Consider the following 18,675-nt stretch of genomic DNA (forward strand, 5'->3'; position numbering starts at 1 on the left):
TTTGAAACCTTCCGAGTTTGACAATAGTTGCAGCACTAACGCTGCTACTGTTCCAGCTTGCGGTTTTATTTCCAAGCCTGATGTAGACTTGTCTGCTTATTCAAAAATTGAGCAGTGCCTTGGTGTTTTCCGGGGGCGTTTTTAGAAACAGATCATTTCATTTGAATAACGACTTGTAGGATTGTAGCATTAGTATTTGATCTAATCTTGAGGAACTCGTAATATCAGGCCGCACATCCTCGGCTCACCGGAGAGAACTTGGAGAAGAACAGACACATATACCATGCAATAGAAAGCCTTGCTACAAAGCACCATTGCTCTCCTGCTCAACTAGCACTTTCCTGGGTTCTCCACCAAGGTGATGACGTTGTACCAATCCCTGGTGAGTCTGAGAACCTTGCATAGTTGCATACTTACTCATAGTTTTCCTTTGTCTTCAAATTAAGTGACGCAGACAACAAAGATTATAGGTTCACCCTACATAAACATGCAGGGACAACAAAGATTAAGAACCTGGATACAAACATTGGCTCCTTCAGTCTGAATTTCAAGGAAGAGGACCTCAAAGAAATTTGTGATGCTGTTCCACTCGACCAAGTGGCTGGTGATAAAACATTTGCGAGCGCGAGTCATGTGCAATGGAAGTTCGCTAATACTCCTCAAAAGACTGAATGAGTTCATCTCAATTAGTCTATGTGAGGATATGATATCCATTAATCCATTATGTGGTAAACTTAATTATTTTTTCCAAGCTTTGTAAGTTCCTTTTGCAATTCTACATGTTTGTTATGAATAAAGTGTTTTCGATTCATATAAAGAGAAATCTCAAAATTCAGGTAGTAATATTTGAATGTTATTAGACTGGACTCAACACTAAGAATTTAGAATATTTGATTCTCATTAATTAATAGTATGTATCACATCATTTGAAGACGTTGACATACCATATTTTAGTAATTTCACTATCATAATATGCACATAATTCATTGCAACAAAAAAGATACATATAAAACCCTTAAAACACAGCGTATGACAACCAATTATGCATGAGAGTTAAGGAAATTCATTACAGAAGTGAACTGAATTCAATCAAGCTCAAACCAATGCAATAAGTGTGTGACTATATGTAGCGCGCAGGTGCTAGTAATACAATCATAGAGCTGTACGTGCTACCGGTGCTAGTGAATCTCCAACAGAAATCTATAACAAGGAATAGAACACGTACGTCATGTCTGGTCTTCCTTTATTGCAGGCTACTAGTGTAACGACCCCAAAATTTCGAACTTAAAAACTCAAATTTTAAAGTCGTTAAACACAAAATAATCTCAATAAAATCGAAATCATTTAAAATGTCACAGCGGATCATTACTGAGTTCTCAATACAACTCAGACAAACCAATTATTACAACCCAAATTTATAATCCATACATAAAACTGGAAATGTAATAATCCTCACAATCTCTCACAAAACTCACAAATAAAACCTCACAAATTCTCACTCACAAATCTACTCTAGAAATCTCACCACAAACAGGGTAACGAACAACTTCGAGTCACCGGGATTGTCTCTCAATCCCCACTAATCAACACCTGCGGAAGTATCCCCTACACCATTGAATTGGTGCACCGGGATTGTAAACACAAACCCGGTAAGCTTACAACTCGTATGAGTAAAATGAAAATATAACTAGCATATCAATATATACGAAAATCCAGAAATCAAACAAATATAAATGCACTCATGAGTCAATGGACGGCCCATCTGGTCGTCCCAAAGAAATATGAAATGAAACGCTCATGAGAAATTAAGTAACCCTTCTGGTTACCCAAATGCATTTATAATACGGGTACCAAGAACGCTGGTACACATCTGTTACCCATCTCGTAATACACCGCCGATATTGGGCAACCACCCGCTACCCAATATCCAAAAATATGAGTACTCATGAGCAGATAACCACCCGTTACCTCACATGCAGGACTCTGGCAGAAAGACTAGAGCTCTAACTGTATTGTAACTTTCGCCCGGCCAAAGGCTAGGTTCCGACTTGCCAAACACGTACAATAATCTCACATCATATTGTACCAAAAATCAAGTCCGAAGACAAATCACATTTTAACAATCTCCATGTTAAAATCATGTACAATAATCACACATCATATTGTACCAAAAATCACATGCTCGATAAAATCTTGTCATCAAAATGACATCATCACAATAAAATCATAACAGTATATTATATAGGAAACTATATATATATATATGTATTTATTTACCATTTATACAATACATATATATAATCCACTATATCATATACATGTCATAATTTATAAACACGTCCGAAGACAAAACGTTTAACAAAACTCTATATTAAAATCACATGCTCGTCGTCGAAATGACTTATTTCAAATGAATTCATAACAGTATATATTATAGCAAACTATATATATATGTACTTATTACCATTTATACAATATATATATATATAATCCACTATATTGTATACATGTCGTATTTCAATATTTAAAACTCTTGCAAAAATCTTGAAATCACCACAAGTGTAGATTCGTAAATATGTGAGATTTTACTCATCTTATCGACTCGAGCGTAATTCCATAATTTCCGAAGATAATTCATTTCCTTGATTTATCGATCACCTTGAAAAGATAAGAAAAGAATTTAGAAACGTTTCGTAAACCTTTAAATGCCGAAACAGTAATAATCGGTTACTATTCAGCAATTTTCGGTTTTACGAATTTATTGTTCACTGTCACTATTCAGTGAAACTGTTCACGGTTACTATTCACGTATTTACTATTTATGTATTAATGTACAAATACACATCCAATACGTATCGTTGTACGAGTACATACTGTTCACGTATTTCTGTACGTATAAATATTATTCAAATATACATTCTGTCTCAGTAAATATTAATTAATGATTTACCCTTCTGAAATTATTTTTTACATTTACTGAATGTAATTTAAATTTATATTTACCATACGTAAATAAATTTTACTTTTACTGTATGTAAATTACTTTTTACATTCACCGTACGTAAAAATAAAATTTACAATTTACTGTGTCGGAGTCACTGTTCACGCGCCGCCGCACGTGGGGTACACGCGCCACTTGCCGGCGACCGCGCGTGGGGCCCACGCGCCTACTCCGACACCGGAGCGTATCACGTCACCTCCGCCCCAAAAACCATCCTCTCCTCCTCCTCCACCTTCCTACGGTCTCCGATCACTCCTAAGCTAACCCACGCACCCCCACGCTGTGCTGGCGGTGTGGCTCACGGACGTGTGGTGGTGGAGAATCGGCGAAGGAGTGAGATCGGTGAGGGAGAGGGAAAGAGAGAAAAAGGGAGGCGCCCGGGTGGAAGGAGAGGGAGAGAATGAGGGGTTTCCAATTTTGGAAACCCTAAACGATAAGTTTTCGTTTTATACCCCTTTCTAAATCGGAAACTAACTTCAATCGTTAATAACTTTCACCTCCGACGTCCGATTCGAACGTGTCACATGTCCACGTACTCGTATCGACGAGCTCTATGACTTTCGTGAAGAAAGTTTTCACAAACGATCGACGGAATAAAAGTCGATATATTCGTTCGGAAACGTAGTGTTTTTCGATTCAAACGTTCCGAAAACGTTTTCGTTTTTCGTTTCATAACGTCGCCACCACTCACACTCATTCTAATTAAATTTCACAATTTTATGGAATTCCAATCAAACTCAAATATTGTTTGAAAATTAGGGTTATTACAACTAGCTAGCTGAAATTGTTGTGTCGACTATTATTTGACTTCGTTCGCTAATTACACTGAACAATTAACGAACATAAACACAAAACCAACACGATAAAGATGATCGATTAATCTTCTCCTTTCTTCATAGATAGTTATATATAAGAGCAGATTTATGCTCTTCTCGTCCCACTTAGGATCGTTGTTGGGTTTAGGTTCAAAATAGCTTCATCCTCGCATAGCTGCTCCAATTCCTCCTCCGGCAATGTCACCGTAACCATCCTCGCCAGCCCTTTTTCCGGAGACGGCATCACCATTATCAAACCTTCCCCTTCCACATTTCCGACATGATATGACACGTGTACGGGCCTTATTTCCTTATCAAACACAGCTGTATGCATCAATGGCGTATTCCCAGTACTCCCAGGAAACTCAATCATGTGCTCCATGCTCATGCACGTCAGCTCAGGGCCATACATCCTAAAAGGTGCCCCAGACTCACCTCCCTCTTTCTTTCTGGACTGGAACCAATCTATAGCAGACCAAAACTCCCCTTCCCCTTGATTCGACACATGGCTGTGCACGGCTCCGGCCACATCCCCCAAGTCTTCCTTAACTCCTACGTCAGGTAATGAAAGCAACGAAAAATGCAGGGCGTTTCCGTAGTGTCCATAAGAGAGCTGCAGCTTCTTCCTGAAGTCGACACAAATGGAGAGTGAGTGCTTACTTTCGCTTTCCGAATGCTTCAAGCGAGCAATGCGCGCCCAGAAGAGCGCGGCTAGCAGATCAAACGGGGTGGCAACAGGGCATGATTGGTGGATTTCTAAGAGGCTTTGCTTCATCGCTTTATCGGAAAATTTGAAAGTTGCTGTGCCCATTTTCTTCAGTACTAATGGGGTCTGTGCTGCCATGGACTTGGCTTCGTAATAAGCACGTGATGACTTTGTGTTTTTGCTGTGAGTGTTGAGTCCGCGAGTGAGTAGCGAATCCGATTCCTCGAAGCACGGCGGGTGTACGACGGCTTCCCGGCGGTGAGTCTCGGCCCATGACTTGATGAATAGGGTCGCACAAGTTGGGTCTGCTTGCATGTGGGAGCAACTTACTCCAATGGCTACTCCTCCTCCTTCAAATTCATTAATCTGCTCCATAGATAACGAGTATAACTTTAATTCAAGCATTTTCGATCCAAAAAAGAAAACTTAATACTAGCATTTTATTGACCTCATAACTTTTAAATGATCAACTGCATGTGTAGACCACCAATATGTCATAACTCTTCGTATGTAAAAACTATATATATAGGTCCCCACCAACTAATTTTATCTGTCAGCAGAGAACAACAATCCAAAAACACATCATAGAATATGATGATCCATTAACTGAATCTTGTTTCTTGTTTCCTGATTCCGAGTGCATAATTATTGTAGTCGATCTCGCTGCTAAGGCTAAGGGTGTAAACTGTGAACTAAATTGATGGATTTTCTAAGTTGGTGAGTTGGTGAGTGAATGGCCGGCTTAATTCCGTTTATTGATCGATGTAACACGACGTCATAAGTTTCAACCACCGAAGGGGACGCAGTCACGCAGTTCGGCTTATATATATCCCATCCATGGTCAGCTTACTCAGCTCGGTGCTTATTCTGGACCAACCCCTAAGTGTGGCCATGTACTATTTGATCGATCTGCTACATTCAAACTTCAGATTAAGCCTCACAAGACTTAAGATAGTTCGTTCCCGGTCACTCTCGCATCCCCAGATAGATTAACTCTCGCTGGACAACGATAGGTGTGTCCCCTTGAAATTAACTACCCTAGCTAGCTTCCTCTTTCGAACAATTACCCTAGCTTCTTCTCCCATGTCATGCATAGAAACAATTAAACACAGCATTCATATCTAATAGCTCTTGTTCTTTAGTACCAACCTACAAATAGTTCTCAGTGTACTATCTTAGTGAAATCTACTACGTACGGGCTCCATGAAATAAATATCATGACTCAAGATCACAAGTCTTTCAGATAATTAATTAGTAATGACTAATGAAAGTGGTGAACTGGTGATAGATAAATAAATGAATCATAGAGTACATATTTTGGTTCGAATTTCGCTCTCTCTGTTTTTAATTAGAATAATTTTGAAAGAACCAAAAAGAACGGCGGTTTCACGTAGAAAATATTGAAGCAGTCATTTCTAGTAAACTTATGTCTTATTTTCCCTACATGCCGGATCGGAGTACATACCTGGATTTTAAACGGCGACCATAAACTAGGATCATCACCCTGAGGCATATCGTCCCACGTCGTCAACAACATCTCCTCCGCTCCATCAGCAGATTCCAGCCACTCATCAAGTGTTGTCGCCACCGTGGCCTTCACTACTCTCACTCCCGCATCGTTACACTTGACCTCCCACTCACCGTCGACCTCTCTCCGTACTATCCGACCGGTCACCGGCGGGTAAAGCGACAAGGCCTCCGAGAGACATACCCTAAACGGGTCCAAGTCAAAATCTGTGAACAGCTGCTTCTTGTAGTAGAATACCACGTGAACGCTGTGCAGGGCCATTGCTTTGTCTATACCCGTGAAAGAATGTCTCGTACCCGGGTTCACCGGCCGGCTAGATACTGCCGTTAGTTTTGATCGGAAAGCCACCCGGTTGCTCTGGTTCATCATTTTCACAGATGGAGACGAGGAAATAAGGAGGAATTATGGATTCATACTATATGGAGTACGCAGATTTGTTTTCTGATTATACAAAGACCATTGTTCGCTGATTTATAGTAGGTTTGCGCTTGTATATGTGGCCGTATGGATCGACGTGTACGTTGAGAGTGAGATGTCATTGTTCTTGGGGGCAGGTGGATATTAAAGAAGTTGGTTGAACCCAATAATTCTATCACGTACAGAAAAATTGAAGGAGTCAGAGTTCAATCTAATTCTGAGCTGTTTTGTCATCAACATGAGTTTTCTCATGCACTTTTAGCAATTTGCTAGATATGGATTGGAGCCTAGGTATATAGAGATGAACCTTTTTTTTTTTAGACAGACCTATATAGGTGACTTTGCTTTCCTCTCCTTTTGATGTGAAAGTAATTAAGCTTATATTAAGGCTTTGCTCCCTTAATCTTACTAAATTGTTGATTGGGCTTCCTTGTTGATTATTTCTACATAAAAATAGTAGGGCAGAAATATATGGCAAAACAAGTATGGCAAACATATATGGTTTGGCATGGTTGGAATTTTCTACTGACGTTATGTACGTGGTTGGAGCTGGTGGTGTTGTAAGAGACCAACCGAGGTCTTTGACAGATTTGGCGGGCAACTGTTTTGATTTCTGCGGGTCGATCAAGAAAGATCGAAGTGAGCTATAATTATGCCGTAAAATTAGATAAAATTTTCTTTTCTAGTAGGCAATCAATAAGCAAGCTCTATGGTATTGGCATATGCCAATCGTGTTATCGTTAATTTCATCGACTTCCCAGAAAACGACGTCGATAAGGTACAGAACTGCCTCTTTCTCGAGTTATTAGGCCATCGCCATCGTCTTTAACACCTCTCTTCGGTTCCTTTATATAATTTGTCGTAAGGTTTAGAAGTTTGAAATCAAAGAAGCATGCCTTCGTTCCAATCTTTCTTTTTCATGGAAGTTCGTAACGTGAATTCAAGAAAGTTCATACCGACTCCGATTTCACCGTTGTCTACGACACCGACAACGAACTTGGGGTCACGTCCATACAATAACACCGCTACCCACAAAATACTATCACTTATCTATCATTATCTGTGTTTAATTTCATGGAATCCACTGTACTGATGGAAGTATATGGAACCTTTTAATTTGTATCCCCCTACTTGTCGATCGCACCAATATATATGACAAATTCATATATATCAGCTTTTTCTTAATTAAAAAAAACATATATACCAGCTGAAGGGTGCAGCCGGCCAATCAAACCGGAGGATATGGACGTCCTATACTCCTATATATAAAAAATTCGAGTTTAAAACGAGGAGATCGAATTATTTAGGACTTTCGGGGCATCTAAATGTAATCAATATCTAACCGTTAGATTGTCACGACCCCAAAAATTCCAGCATGAAATTCAAATTCGAAGTCATGAAAAACACTAAAACAATCTCAATGAATCGAAATCATTTTAAACAATCTCAGCGGATCATCTCTGAGTTCGAAATACAACTCAGTCAAACCAATTATTACAAACCAAATTATAATTCAACATTATAACAAATGAAAATGTATAATCCTCACAACAACCTCACAAGATAGTCACACAAAATCTTCACACAAGCTGGAAATAAATAACTTCAAGTCCTCTGAGCGGTCCGTCAATTCCGCTAATCCACACCTGCGGAGTTATCCATTACACCATCGAATTGCTGCACCGGGATTGTAAACACAAACCCGGTAAGCTTTACAGCTCGTATGAGTAAAAGCAACAATAAAACTCGCATATCAATATATACGGAAATCCACAAAAACATAAAATATAAATGCTTTCATGAGTCAATGGACGGCCCATTTGGTTGTCCAAAATATGAAAATGAAAGTGCTCATGAGAAATTGGGCAACCCTTCTGTTTACCCAAATGCATTTATAATACGGGTACTGATATGAGCACTTTGTGCGACGTTTTTAACATGTTTTTACCTCAATTTATACTTTGCTTAGCCCTTATTGTTGTACTATTGAGTCATTGAGTCGTAATAAGAGTCTTGAGCGGTATTGGATGCATTTTTGTGCTTACATGAGTTAAAACGCATAATTGGTTTAGAGTCCAAGTTTGACTAGGAATCCTTGTTAGGTTTTAAAACTAATTATCTCTTACTTATGATTTTATTTTCTTATTTTCAGATTGGATTGAAGAGATAATTAAAGAAAAAAAGATGGAGCCAAGTCATGCAACAATTAAATAGAAGATGATCATTAAAGGCATAAAACATGGCATGTTTTAGGGAATAAAACATGACATGTTTTAGGGATTAAAACATGACATGTTTTAGGGAATAAAACTTTCCATGTTTTATGGATTAAAGCATGGCATGTTTTAGGGAATAAAACTTTCCATGTTTTAGGGATTAAAGCATGGCATGTTTATAGGAATAAAGAAGCAATTTCAAACCCTCCATCTTTCCTCTATATATACATGGCTTCACCTCTCAAATATGATCACTTCTCATTAGCATTCAAGAGCCAAAACTCTACCAAAACACCACCATAAACTTCCCTCACAAATTAGCCAAGCCGTCCACCCCAAAACCATCATCATCTCCACCGAGTTTTACCATTGAAGACACACCTCCAAGGTTCCTACAACGTGTGATTCTCGCAACTCATCTCCATGGCTTCGTCTATTTGTGTTAATCTACAATTCTTTGTCTATGAAGATTGTAAGTTGTTGTTTATGTGGAAATATTGGTTTTGTATTTGTTTTAAAATTTTCAGATTGTATTTGATATTTTTTTTGAGACTATGTCAAATCTATGTTCTTATAATTAATGAGTTTGTATTTCTATTGTTGTGTTCTAATCATCTTTCTCACATTTTTAGATAATTTTCAGATATGTGCATATGAATTTAGTGGTTGGATGCAATCCCTAAGATTGTGTTTGAGTGCTAGATTCATCAACCATATTGACACAAATCGAATCATGCCATAAGTAGGTTCGGTTTGTGTTGATTAAAAGTGGTAAAAATTCTGGAAATTTGCATGTGAAACCATGGTGGGTGACGCCACACATGAAACATGTCTCCAACAAAGATTTGGTGCTTAAATGTAATCTTGTTTGATTTCTACTCTAAGTGTTATTGAATTCGATTGCATGCAAATTTAGATTAGGCCCTAAGTCAATCTAAATGTTAATTGAAATCTTGCACGATTAGATGATCCCCTAAGGCTCTAATTGTATTGGTGTCTAAAAAGTATGTAATTGGTCGAATTAGAATGCATGATAGGTTCGAACTTGTAATTATGTGGTGTAATGGTAAATTTGATTTAAGTTTGTTAAAGAGAAGTCGATCATGTAAATAGTAATTTAGGTTTTATTTTAGTAGTTAATAATCAATCTCAAACCCCCCATTATTTGTTAACACTAAAAGTTTAGAGTTCCCTTCAATTCCCCGGAAAGAACGATCCCTGCTTATTCTATACTAACAATGATGTTTTACAGGGTTTATTATAGACGTTTTAACAAAACGCTCTATCAGGTACTAATGAACGCTGGTACACCTATGTTACCCCTCATGTAGTACACCGCCGACATTGGGCAACCTCCCGCTACCCAACGTCCAAAAATATGAGTACTCATAAGCCGATAACCCATCTGTTATCTCACATGTAGTACTCCGGCAGACATACTAGAGCTCTAACTGTATCGTAACTTTCGCCCGGCCAAAGCTAGGTTCCGACATGCCAACACGTCCGAAGACTGATCTGAATACATAAACACGTCCGAAGACAAAAACTCGTCTGAAGACATCAATCACGTCCGAAGACAAAACTCGTCCGAAGACATCAATCACGTCCGAAGACATAAACACGTCCGAAGACAAAAACTCGTCCGAAGACATCAATCACATCCTAAGACAAAACTCGTCCGAAGACATAAATCACGTCCGAAGACAAAACTCGTCCGAAGACATCAAACACGTCCGAAGACAATCAAGTTTTAACAAAACTCAATGTTAAAACTACGTACAATAATTATCATGTCATATTGTACAATTCAAATCACATGTTCGATATATAAATCTCATCATCAAAATGAACATATTCACCACGAAATCATAACAGTATATAATATAGCAAACAATATATATGTACATATTTACCATTTATACAAATATATATATTCCACTATATCATATACATGTCATATTTCATTCTTTAAAATTCTGCATAATCTTGAATCTCCGCAAGGGTAGATTCGTAAATGTGAGATTTTACTCACCTTATAATCTCGTGCGTAATTCCACAATTCCGAATGTAATTCCTTTTTCTTGAATTATCAATCACCTTGAAAAGATAAGAAAATAATTTATAATTGTTACATAAACCTTTAAATTCCGAAACAGTAATAATATGTTATTTTTCAGCAATTTCTGGTTTTACGAATTTACTGTTCACGGAGTTGTTATTCACGTATTTCTGTACAAATACACATCAATTACGTATTCATGTACGTATACATACTGTTTACGTATTTCTGTACGTATAAATACTATTCAAATGTAAATACTGTCTCAATAAATAATAATTACTGATTTACCCTTCCGAAATTACTTTTTTACATTTACTGAAACTAATTTACATTTACATTTACCGTACGTAAAATAAATTTACATTTACAGTACGTAAATCACCTTTTTACATTTACCGTCGTAAAAATAAAATTTTACAAATTACTGTTTGAAAATACTATTCACGCGCCGCACGTCCCTCATCCCCCACCGCCGCCCTATTTCTCTCCTTTTCTTCCTCCTCCACCCCTGCACGGCCCAAGGCCGCCCCTACACCACCTCACGCTCTCACACGCGCCGCCCAAAATGGCGGTAATCTACCATCCTCCTCCGATCTCCACAAAAATCAACTCAAAACCAACAAATTTCAATCCACAATCTCACACAAACATCAATCACATCAATTTATACCTAGATCGGACGGTGGAGGCTTTGGAAAGTCGTCGGAGAGAAATGAATCGCTGATCATGTCGATTTCTCGTTGAGGGTGTGTCGTGGTTCAATTCGCGTTGCAATTACTCGCGGTGGCGTCAGAGGGTGGTGGGGGATGAGGGACGAGCGCTTGCGACGGGGGCGTGAGGTCTCCTCCGAGCTTCGGGTTGTCTCAAGGAAGCTCAAGGCGGCGAGGCGCGATGCGGCGAGCTCGGGGTCGTATGCGGAGGACCTTGCAAGGCCGTAGGGAGTGGCGGTGAAGACCACGTCGCTCCGGCTGATGAGATCGCAGGAGGCGATTTGAGGGAGAGAGGAGAATCGGAGAAAGGTGAGAGAGAAGAGAGAGAAAGAGGGAAAGAGAGGCGGGTGAAGGGTTTCCGAAAATGGAAACCCTAATCCCTCAATTTTTCCTTTTATACCATTTTCTAAATCGGAAACTAACTTCCGTCATTAATAACTCTCACGTCCGACGTCCGATTAGAACTCGTGACGTGTCCACAAACTCGTATCGACGTGCTCTACAACTTTCGTGAAGGAAGTTTTCACAATCAAGCGACGAAATAAAAATCGATTCTCACGTCGCGGAACGTAACGTTTTTCTAATAAACGTTTCGACAACGTTTCCGTTTTCGATTTCCGACGTGACGATGCGGAACACACACAATTTATAATTTTCACAACTTTATAACTTTACAAATAATCTAATAAATTGTCCCGAAAAATCGGGTTATTACATAGATTCTAACTAACCATCGAAGCAAACTCTATATGTTTGGCAATGCTGCATGTCATGCATGTCCTCGTCAAAAAAGGCATGACTAACTATTTCAAAGATATTTTAAAATTTATCTAAATTTAAAAGGGTTGAGAGAAAAAATATAATTTTTGGCTAAATTTTTTTACGGTCAATTTATAACTCAATTTTTTTTAATTTAAGTATCTACTGAAGAATTACTCATTAATAAACTAACTATAATTCATTCTTAGTCAATTTAACTACTAAAATAACTCTCACTATTGGAGATGCTTGGTACTAAGTACTAACTACTAACCATACATTATTAGTTCTTTCTAAAAGAGTATTGAATTTTCCCGCAGGAACTATCAATTCTTATCCCTATTATGATTGTATGGCCTCCGCTTTAATTACAGGATTGTCCTCTATCTGTATACCTAATGTGACAATTATTGGAGATGCTTGGTACTAAGTACTAACTACTAACCATACATTATTAGTTCTTTCTAAAAGAGTATTGAATTTTCCCGCAGGAACTATCAATTCTTATCCCTGTTATGATTGTATGGCCTCCGCTTTAATTATAGGATTGTCCTCTATCCGCTTAAATGATTCATTAACACACTGTAATACGTACTAGGCATACACGTATGTAGAAATTTTACGACTCCGAACTTCCAAGCAAATCATGTATTTACAACCAACGAATCTTATACACGCACAATCTGACGATACATGGATATAGTAGAAAACAATACGTACTTAATTATGATTCTCACATGATTGATCAATCATGCATGATCATCATACAAGCATTACATGAACTTTTATGACTATAAGTTCTGTTCTCATAGATCAACACTCGCATCAAATTTTTTTTTTCTTTTTCCTTCAAGAAACTTCATTAATCAATGTATTGGGCTTCCCTTTCGCTCTTTTTATTTGGGCCTGCGCCCTCGACCCGAAACGACACGTCGTTCTCTGTTTCTTCTCCCACAATCAGAAGCTTACAAATGGAGAGGTCGTTGGCTCCTTGACTTTGAGATCATTTCGCATTCGTTGAAACAATGGTGGCTCGGAGCTTCCAGGTCCGCCACAACGACTCCGATTTCTCCGTCGTCTACGACACCGACGACGGCCTCGAAGTACCACCTCCTCTCTCTCTCTCTCTCTCTCTCTCTCTCTCTCTAAATAACTCAAATTTCATCTTCAATTTTCTCATTGCAGGTTTTGAAATACCAGCTCTACTCTCTCACCTCTGTACCTCCCGACGATCAGAAGGTTCTTTAGTCTCTCTCTCTCTCTCTCATCTCTCTCTCTAGCTTTACTCCGGTTAATTTTACATTTGGATTTGATTTTGCGGTGAAGCTCATCGGAGCCGATGACGATCGCGTTGTTTTGGACGATTCCGACCTGATCGCGGTCTCCGAGAAGCTGCGGCTGGTCTCGATCAGTGAATATCAGCCGGAGTCAGCCGCCGGAGACGACGAGTTGCTGAAATCCGATGAGGAATTGGCTAGAATGCTGCAGGTTGTGTTCAATTTCGTAGGATTACGAAGCTGTTTTAGGTGAAATTAGGTTTATATGAGCATTTTTTTTGTTTAATGAAAAATTAGGCGGAGGAGGAGGCGCTTATGTATCAGCAATTCGCTGTTGCTGAAGATGATGGAGAATTTGAGAGGAGAGTGCGGCCTTATATCAGTCAAGTTCTTATGGTAGATGTTCTTTCCTTTTGTGTTTGTTTGATTTTTCGATTGAAGCTTTCGAAGTGTATGTGCATTTTGGATCAAATGGAATAATGTGAACTGATGTGATTGTTGGAATATTGGTTATGATTAGTATGAGGACCCGATACGCCAGGAGGCTGCTAGGAAAACGGTGGCTGTAGAACAGCTGGAGGAGAAGGCATTGGTCAGTTTGGCCAAGGTGAGAGCACTTCTAGTTCTAGTTTGTTTCACCGTATAAATGCCCAAATTATGATTTTGAATCTTCTAAAACCGGAGCTTATGTTTTTGTCGATATGATTTGCCATCTTATAATAATATGTTTTGTAAACAGATAAAGTTTTGTTGACGATGATTATAATTAGTGATTTCTTTGATCCTATTACAAACTGGTGTGGTGATATATTGATGATTTTGGTAATGTCTTGGTGATAAGCAAATCTGTTGTGTATGTTAGGAGGGAAAGTTTACTCCAACAAAGAAGGAACAAGATCATGCTTTCCTGCTGCAGCTGCTTTTCTGGTTCAAACAATCCTTCAGGTGTTTTTCACTTTTCTATTATAATATTTTATATTCTTCTTAGTATTACTTTGGTTTTGTATAATCTGTTGGACCCCAAAGTTTTATTTTTTTATATTTTTTTTTCGATTACATCCTAAAGTCCAAACTGATGTGTCTGCATAGTAAGTGAATATTAGTACAGATTAGGGAAAATATAAGACACAGTTTAAACTTACTAATCACATATTACTATCGTTGGTCAACAGTAGCGAGCTATTTTAAGTAAATATCCCAACCACTAGGTGGGTTTGCATCAGTTTGTTTCTTAATGATGGTTCAGCTTATTTTGAATGTGGTCTAAACTATGCTGATTGCTGAATATTCTCAATTTATAGTATGCTTTTGTTTGCTCTTGGTTCTTGGAGAGTAAAAAAATGACACATTCATTTTAAATAGAAATATTACATGGAGGCGAAAACAGACTGATCCTAAGAAAAGGGTTATTATTCTTTTTTAATTAATCAAATTTGTACTTCATTTGATTTTCTGATAAGATGAATATAGCTTATAATGTCCTTTTTGGGTACTGCAGTTGGGTTAATCAACCTCCCTGTGATAGTTGCGGCCATAAAACCGTCAGCCTTGGCATGGATGCTGCACTTCCTCCAGAACTTCTTCATGGAGGTTCACGAGTTGAAATTTATAGGTATGCTACAGCAAACTCGTTTTGATTGTCCGGACTGATCCCTCTTCCCATTTAAGTTTGCACTAGTAGTCTTGGTTCGGGGGTATGGTTTACATAGCAATGCTGTTTTAATTTGGTTCCTCAACCTCTCTTTCTCTAACCTCAGTGTCAGACCAAGATTTTAAGTTTTTAACCATGTCCTGTTCTGATCTATGGTACTTTATTCCTTTTTAAATTTAACCAAGAGTTCAGTACCATATATCATCAATCACTATGGCATTTATGTATAACTGAGTGTATACATCTTCTTCAAGTTTCTAGTTGTACTTTGAGCTTGTAAAAGTTCTTTATTTACTGTCATAAATCCGTTTGAGTTTGTTTCTACCATCCTGGCTTCCATGTATTCTTTGTTTTCTTGTGGTCTGTTCAAATTTGATAATGATGTTCAATATTTGTTTGGTCAACTTGTCTCGACTTATCTTTCTTTACTCTTAAAAATCCAGATGCACTTCTTGCCCAACAGTGACCCGTTTCCCACGCTACAATGACCCGCTTAAGGTATCTGTGCTTCTTTACGTTTTGATATTTTCCCATATTGAAAGCTCATTTGATATTTCATGTCTGCATCACTCTCACCCTTTTCCCAAAATGCAGCTTTTGGAAACAAGGAAGGGTCGTTGTGGGGAATGGGCAAATTGCTTCACGCTTTATTGCCGAGCTTTTGGGTATGAATCACGCCTGGTTAGTAATTTTCAACTCTTACATGGTCAATAATGTATATAAATCTCTCTTGTATTGTACTATCGAGTAGAATTCCAACTTGGAATACATATTTATATTATCTGGCTTCGGCTGAAAATAAGACAAGTTAACAGTAGAGATCCACTGTTTTTCCTCAAACGTGGAAGGTTACAGATGATTGTTGTCCATAGCGTTCTCTATAAATTAACTAAATTTTCTATTCCACTTTAGATCCTGGATTTCACAGATCATGTTTGGACAGAGTGCTTCTCAGAATCTTTAGGAAGGTAACTTTCATCTACAACTACTGAGTTTCCATCAAGTTGGGGAATGCTGTAGTCAGCAATATATGGGTGCATGTGTTCTAATACCTTTGCTGTTGTTCAGATGGATGCATCTTGATCCCTGTGAAGGAGTGTATGACAGACCCCTGTTATATGAAAGCGGGTAACCTTTTATTTATCTAGTTCAATCATTTTTCTAGACTAATCTGTTCGTCCTGTTCTTGATACTAGATTGATTAATTATTTTACATATTCAGATGTGTTCATATTATTATAATATAGCTAAATGGTTTCTTGAAGGTGGAATAAGAAATTAAATTATGTAATTGCTATTGGGAAGGATGGAGTATGTGACGTAACTAAACGCTACACAAGGAAGTGGCATGAGGTAATCAAAACAGGTGTAGTAGCTTAAAATGTGTTGCTAGATTCTCATTAGGAGAACTTCTTGGTGAAAATGCAAAAAATAGTTTCCACGGGATATGCATTATTGCCAAGTCCCTGATATCAAAGAAATCTGTCAATTTGCAGGTTCTTTCTCGGCGTAACATTATTGCAGAGCCTGCAGTGTCAGCTGTGCTTGCTAATATAACAAAAGAATGTCGAAGAGGCTATACTTCTGAAGTGCGTTCTGCACTTGAAGACCATGATGAAAAGGAAAGACGAGAACTTGAGAGAGATTTACATTCTACAGACGATGCCTCAACCTCATTACCTGGAAGACGAAGTGGGGATAAGGAATGGCGTAAGTCAAGAATGGAAGATGGCTCTGATGAGAGTTTATCGTTGGCCGGTTCTTGTCCACTTCGTCAATGTGTGGACGAGCACGTGACAAAAATTTACAATGGTTTTCTTCCTATTCTTTCACAGTTGGTTAATGAAGGTTTTCCAAAGTCAAAAGCAATTGAAGTACTGGAGATTCTTAAAGGAATTCTCATAAATCTAAAGAAATCCCCTTTTAAAACAAGGAGGGTGTCAATAGATTCGGTTCCAAATATCAACCAGTCTGTTGTTCAGCAGTTGCTGCCCTCCTTCACTGAGTTACTAAGCGCTCTTTCATTAAGTAGCAAGGCAGAAACTGATGGGAGGGTTTACATTTCTTTGGCTGGACCTGCTGTTAAGACATCCTTGGCATTGCCTGTAACATTCCATGCTTTGGATGTCACGATCCGTAATCTAAAAAGTTGTGAAAATTTCGTCAAAGATTCTCTTTGCTTGCCGCTTCTTAAGTTAAACAGGATACATTCCGGTCTAGTCTGTGCAAGTGGAGAAGAAATTCCATTTGGCATTGTGAGTGTTATTGTATAGTGCAGTAACTGCAGTACACCTTTTTACTATTTCACTTGAGAATCCATGTATAATCCGCCTTAATCGATTTCAGGCCACATCAGCTTTTGATGGGACACGCGTGTCCAAGTGGGAAGAACCAAATGGTGCAAAAGGTAATGTAGACTTCCCTCTTTTGTATGTTTCTTTTATCGATCCATCTTCATTACACTTGAATTGTCAAACATTTTCAATTCGTAGGTAGTTTGGTTTGGGTTTAGCACCAAGAATAAACCATGAAGACAAAGTAAAATACAATTTTGATGAGATAGTAACTGTAGCCTATTATAACAGGCTGATTCCCAGGCTAACAATCAACTCCTTTCTTCTTATGTTCTTGTAGGTTGTTGGATCATATATAAAGTATCGGATAATCAGATGCACAAACTTGCGGCGTATGAGTTGATGTCAGCCAATGATGCACCAGAAAGAGATCCAATGGACTGGTATATATATGCATACATTTGTGTTTGTCCCCATATCTTTCCTTGTAAACATCTAATATTTTAATTTTTAGGGTTGTTGAGGGAAGCAATGACAAGGGGTCAAGCTGGCATCTATTAGATAAACGAACTTCTCAACTATTCGACAATCGTTTTCAGTGTAGAACATTTGAAGTTTCCTCTGAAGGTTTCCTATCAAATGCTTTCAGGTAACATGTGCACCCCAAATCTCTTTGAACATTTGCTTATATTTGGCTCTCATTTAACTAGTTACATATACCAGGTTTAGATTTTTGAGGGTTCGTGATATTCAATCAAATTCGCGGCTGCAAGTAGGTAGCATCGATCTATATTTTAACAGCAGTTGATCTTACAGAGGAATCGACCCGATTTGACTTCCATCACGTTTACTCTTTATTCTTCCATTAGTTCAATCAGATATATTGAACTAAATTGTATCATTGTGTATTTCTCATTCTTAAAATTTTAATGGACTTCCCATATGCGAATCAACATTCGTACAGTGTTCTGATTCCTCAAATGGTAATTGGTCAAAATCAGACTCGAGCGTTGGTATATTTAGGTGGGAGTTTGTAAAACGCCTCTTATTCCATAAAGAGTTATCAGTTCATGACCTCAGCTGTAAGCGGTTCTGGAACCAGATTAACAGGAGTTTAATCTCCCACCAAGGATACGTACTATTAACTGGCAGTCTGAGTGTTCACTAGAGGCGGATCACCAAAAGCCTCATAGATATACTCCACAGATAACAGAAAGATGCAACTCATTTTAACAAAAC

At 38.3% G+C, this 18,675-nt stretch overlaps 2 protein-coding genes across 4 annotated transcripts; one reads left to right on the forward strand and one right to left on the reverse strand.

Moving 5' to 3' along the window:
• Nucleotides 1-3,922: 3,922 nt before the first annotated feature.
• LOC126800380 (protein ECERIFERUM 26-like) lies at nt 3,923-6,419 on the reverse strand. Its single transcript, XM_050527746.1, has 2 exons — nt 5,988-6,419; nt 3,923-4,888 (listed from the first exon to the last, which is right to left on the reverse strand). Exons 1-2 carry the CDS (start codon nt 6,417-6,419, stop codon nt 3,923-3,925), a joined length of 1,398 nt encoding a protein of 465 aa, XP_050383703.1.
• A 6,800-nt stretch (nt 6,420-13,219) lies between these two features.
• Nucleotides 13,220-18,375, forward strand: LOC126797880 (peptide-N(4)-(N-acetyl-beta-glucosaminyl)asparagine amidase). Of its 3 annotated transcripts, none has more exons than XM_050524626.1 (17): nt 13,220-13,317; nt 13,400-13,453; nt 13,541-13,702; nt 13,789-13,887; nt 14,012-14,098; nt 14,354-14,436; nt 14,990-15,103; nt 15,586-15,640; nt 15,737-15,823; nt 16,055-16,110; nt 16,211-16,270; nt 16,408-16,495; nt 16,639-17,397; nt 17,489-17,549; nt 17,777-17,879; nt 17,951-18,085; nt 18,147-18,375. In XM_050524626.1, the coding sequence occupies exons 1-17, from the start codon at nt 13,240-13,242 to the stop codon at nt 18,163-18,165; spliced, it is 2,100 nt and encodes a 699-aa protein (XP_050380583.1). In that variant the 5' UTR covers nt 13,220-13,239; the 3' UTR covers nt 18,166-18,375. The 3 variants fall into 3 exon arrangements, with proteins under 3 accessions (XP_050380583.1, XP_050380581.1, XP_050380582.1); XM_050524624.1 differs by having other exon boundaries at nt 18,160-18,375; XM_050524625.1 differs by having other exon boundaries at nt 18,166-18,375.
• Nucleotides 18,376-18,675: the final 300 nt, after the last annotated feature.

Source organism: Argentina anserina, chromosome 6 (assembly GCF_933775445.1).
Source record: "Argentina anserina chromosome 6, drPotAnse1.1, whole genome shotgun sequence".
Classification (NCBI taxonomy): Eukaryota; Viridiplantae; Streptophyta; class Magnoliopsida; order Rosales; family Rosaceae; genus Argentina; species Argentina anserina.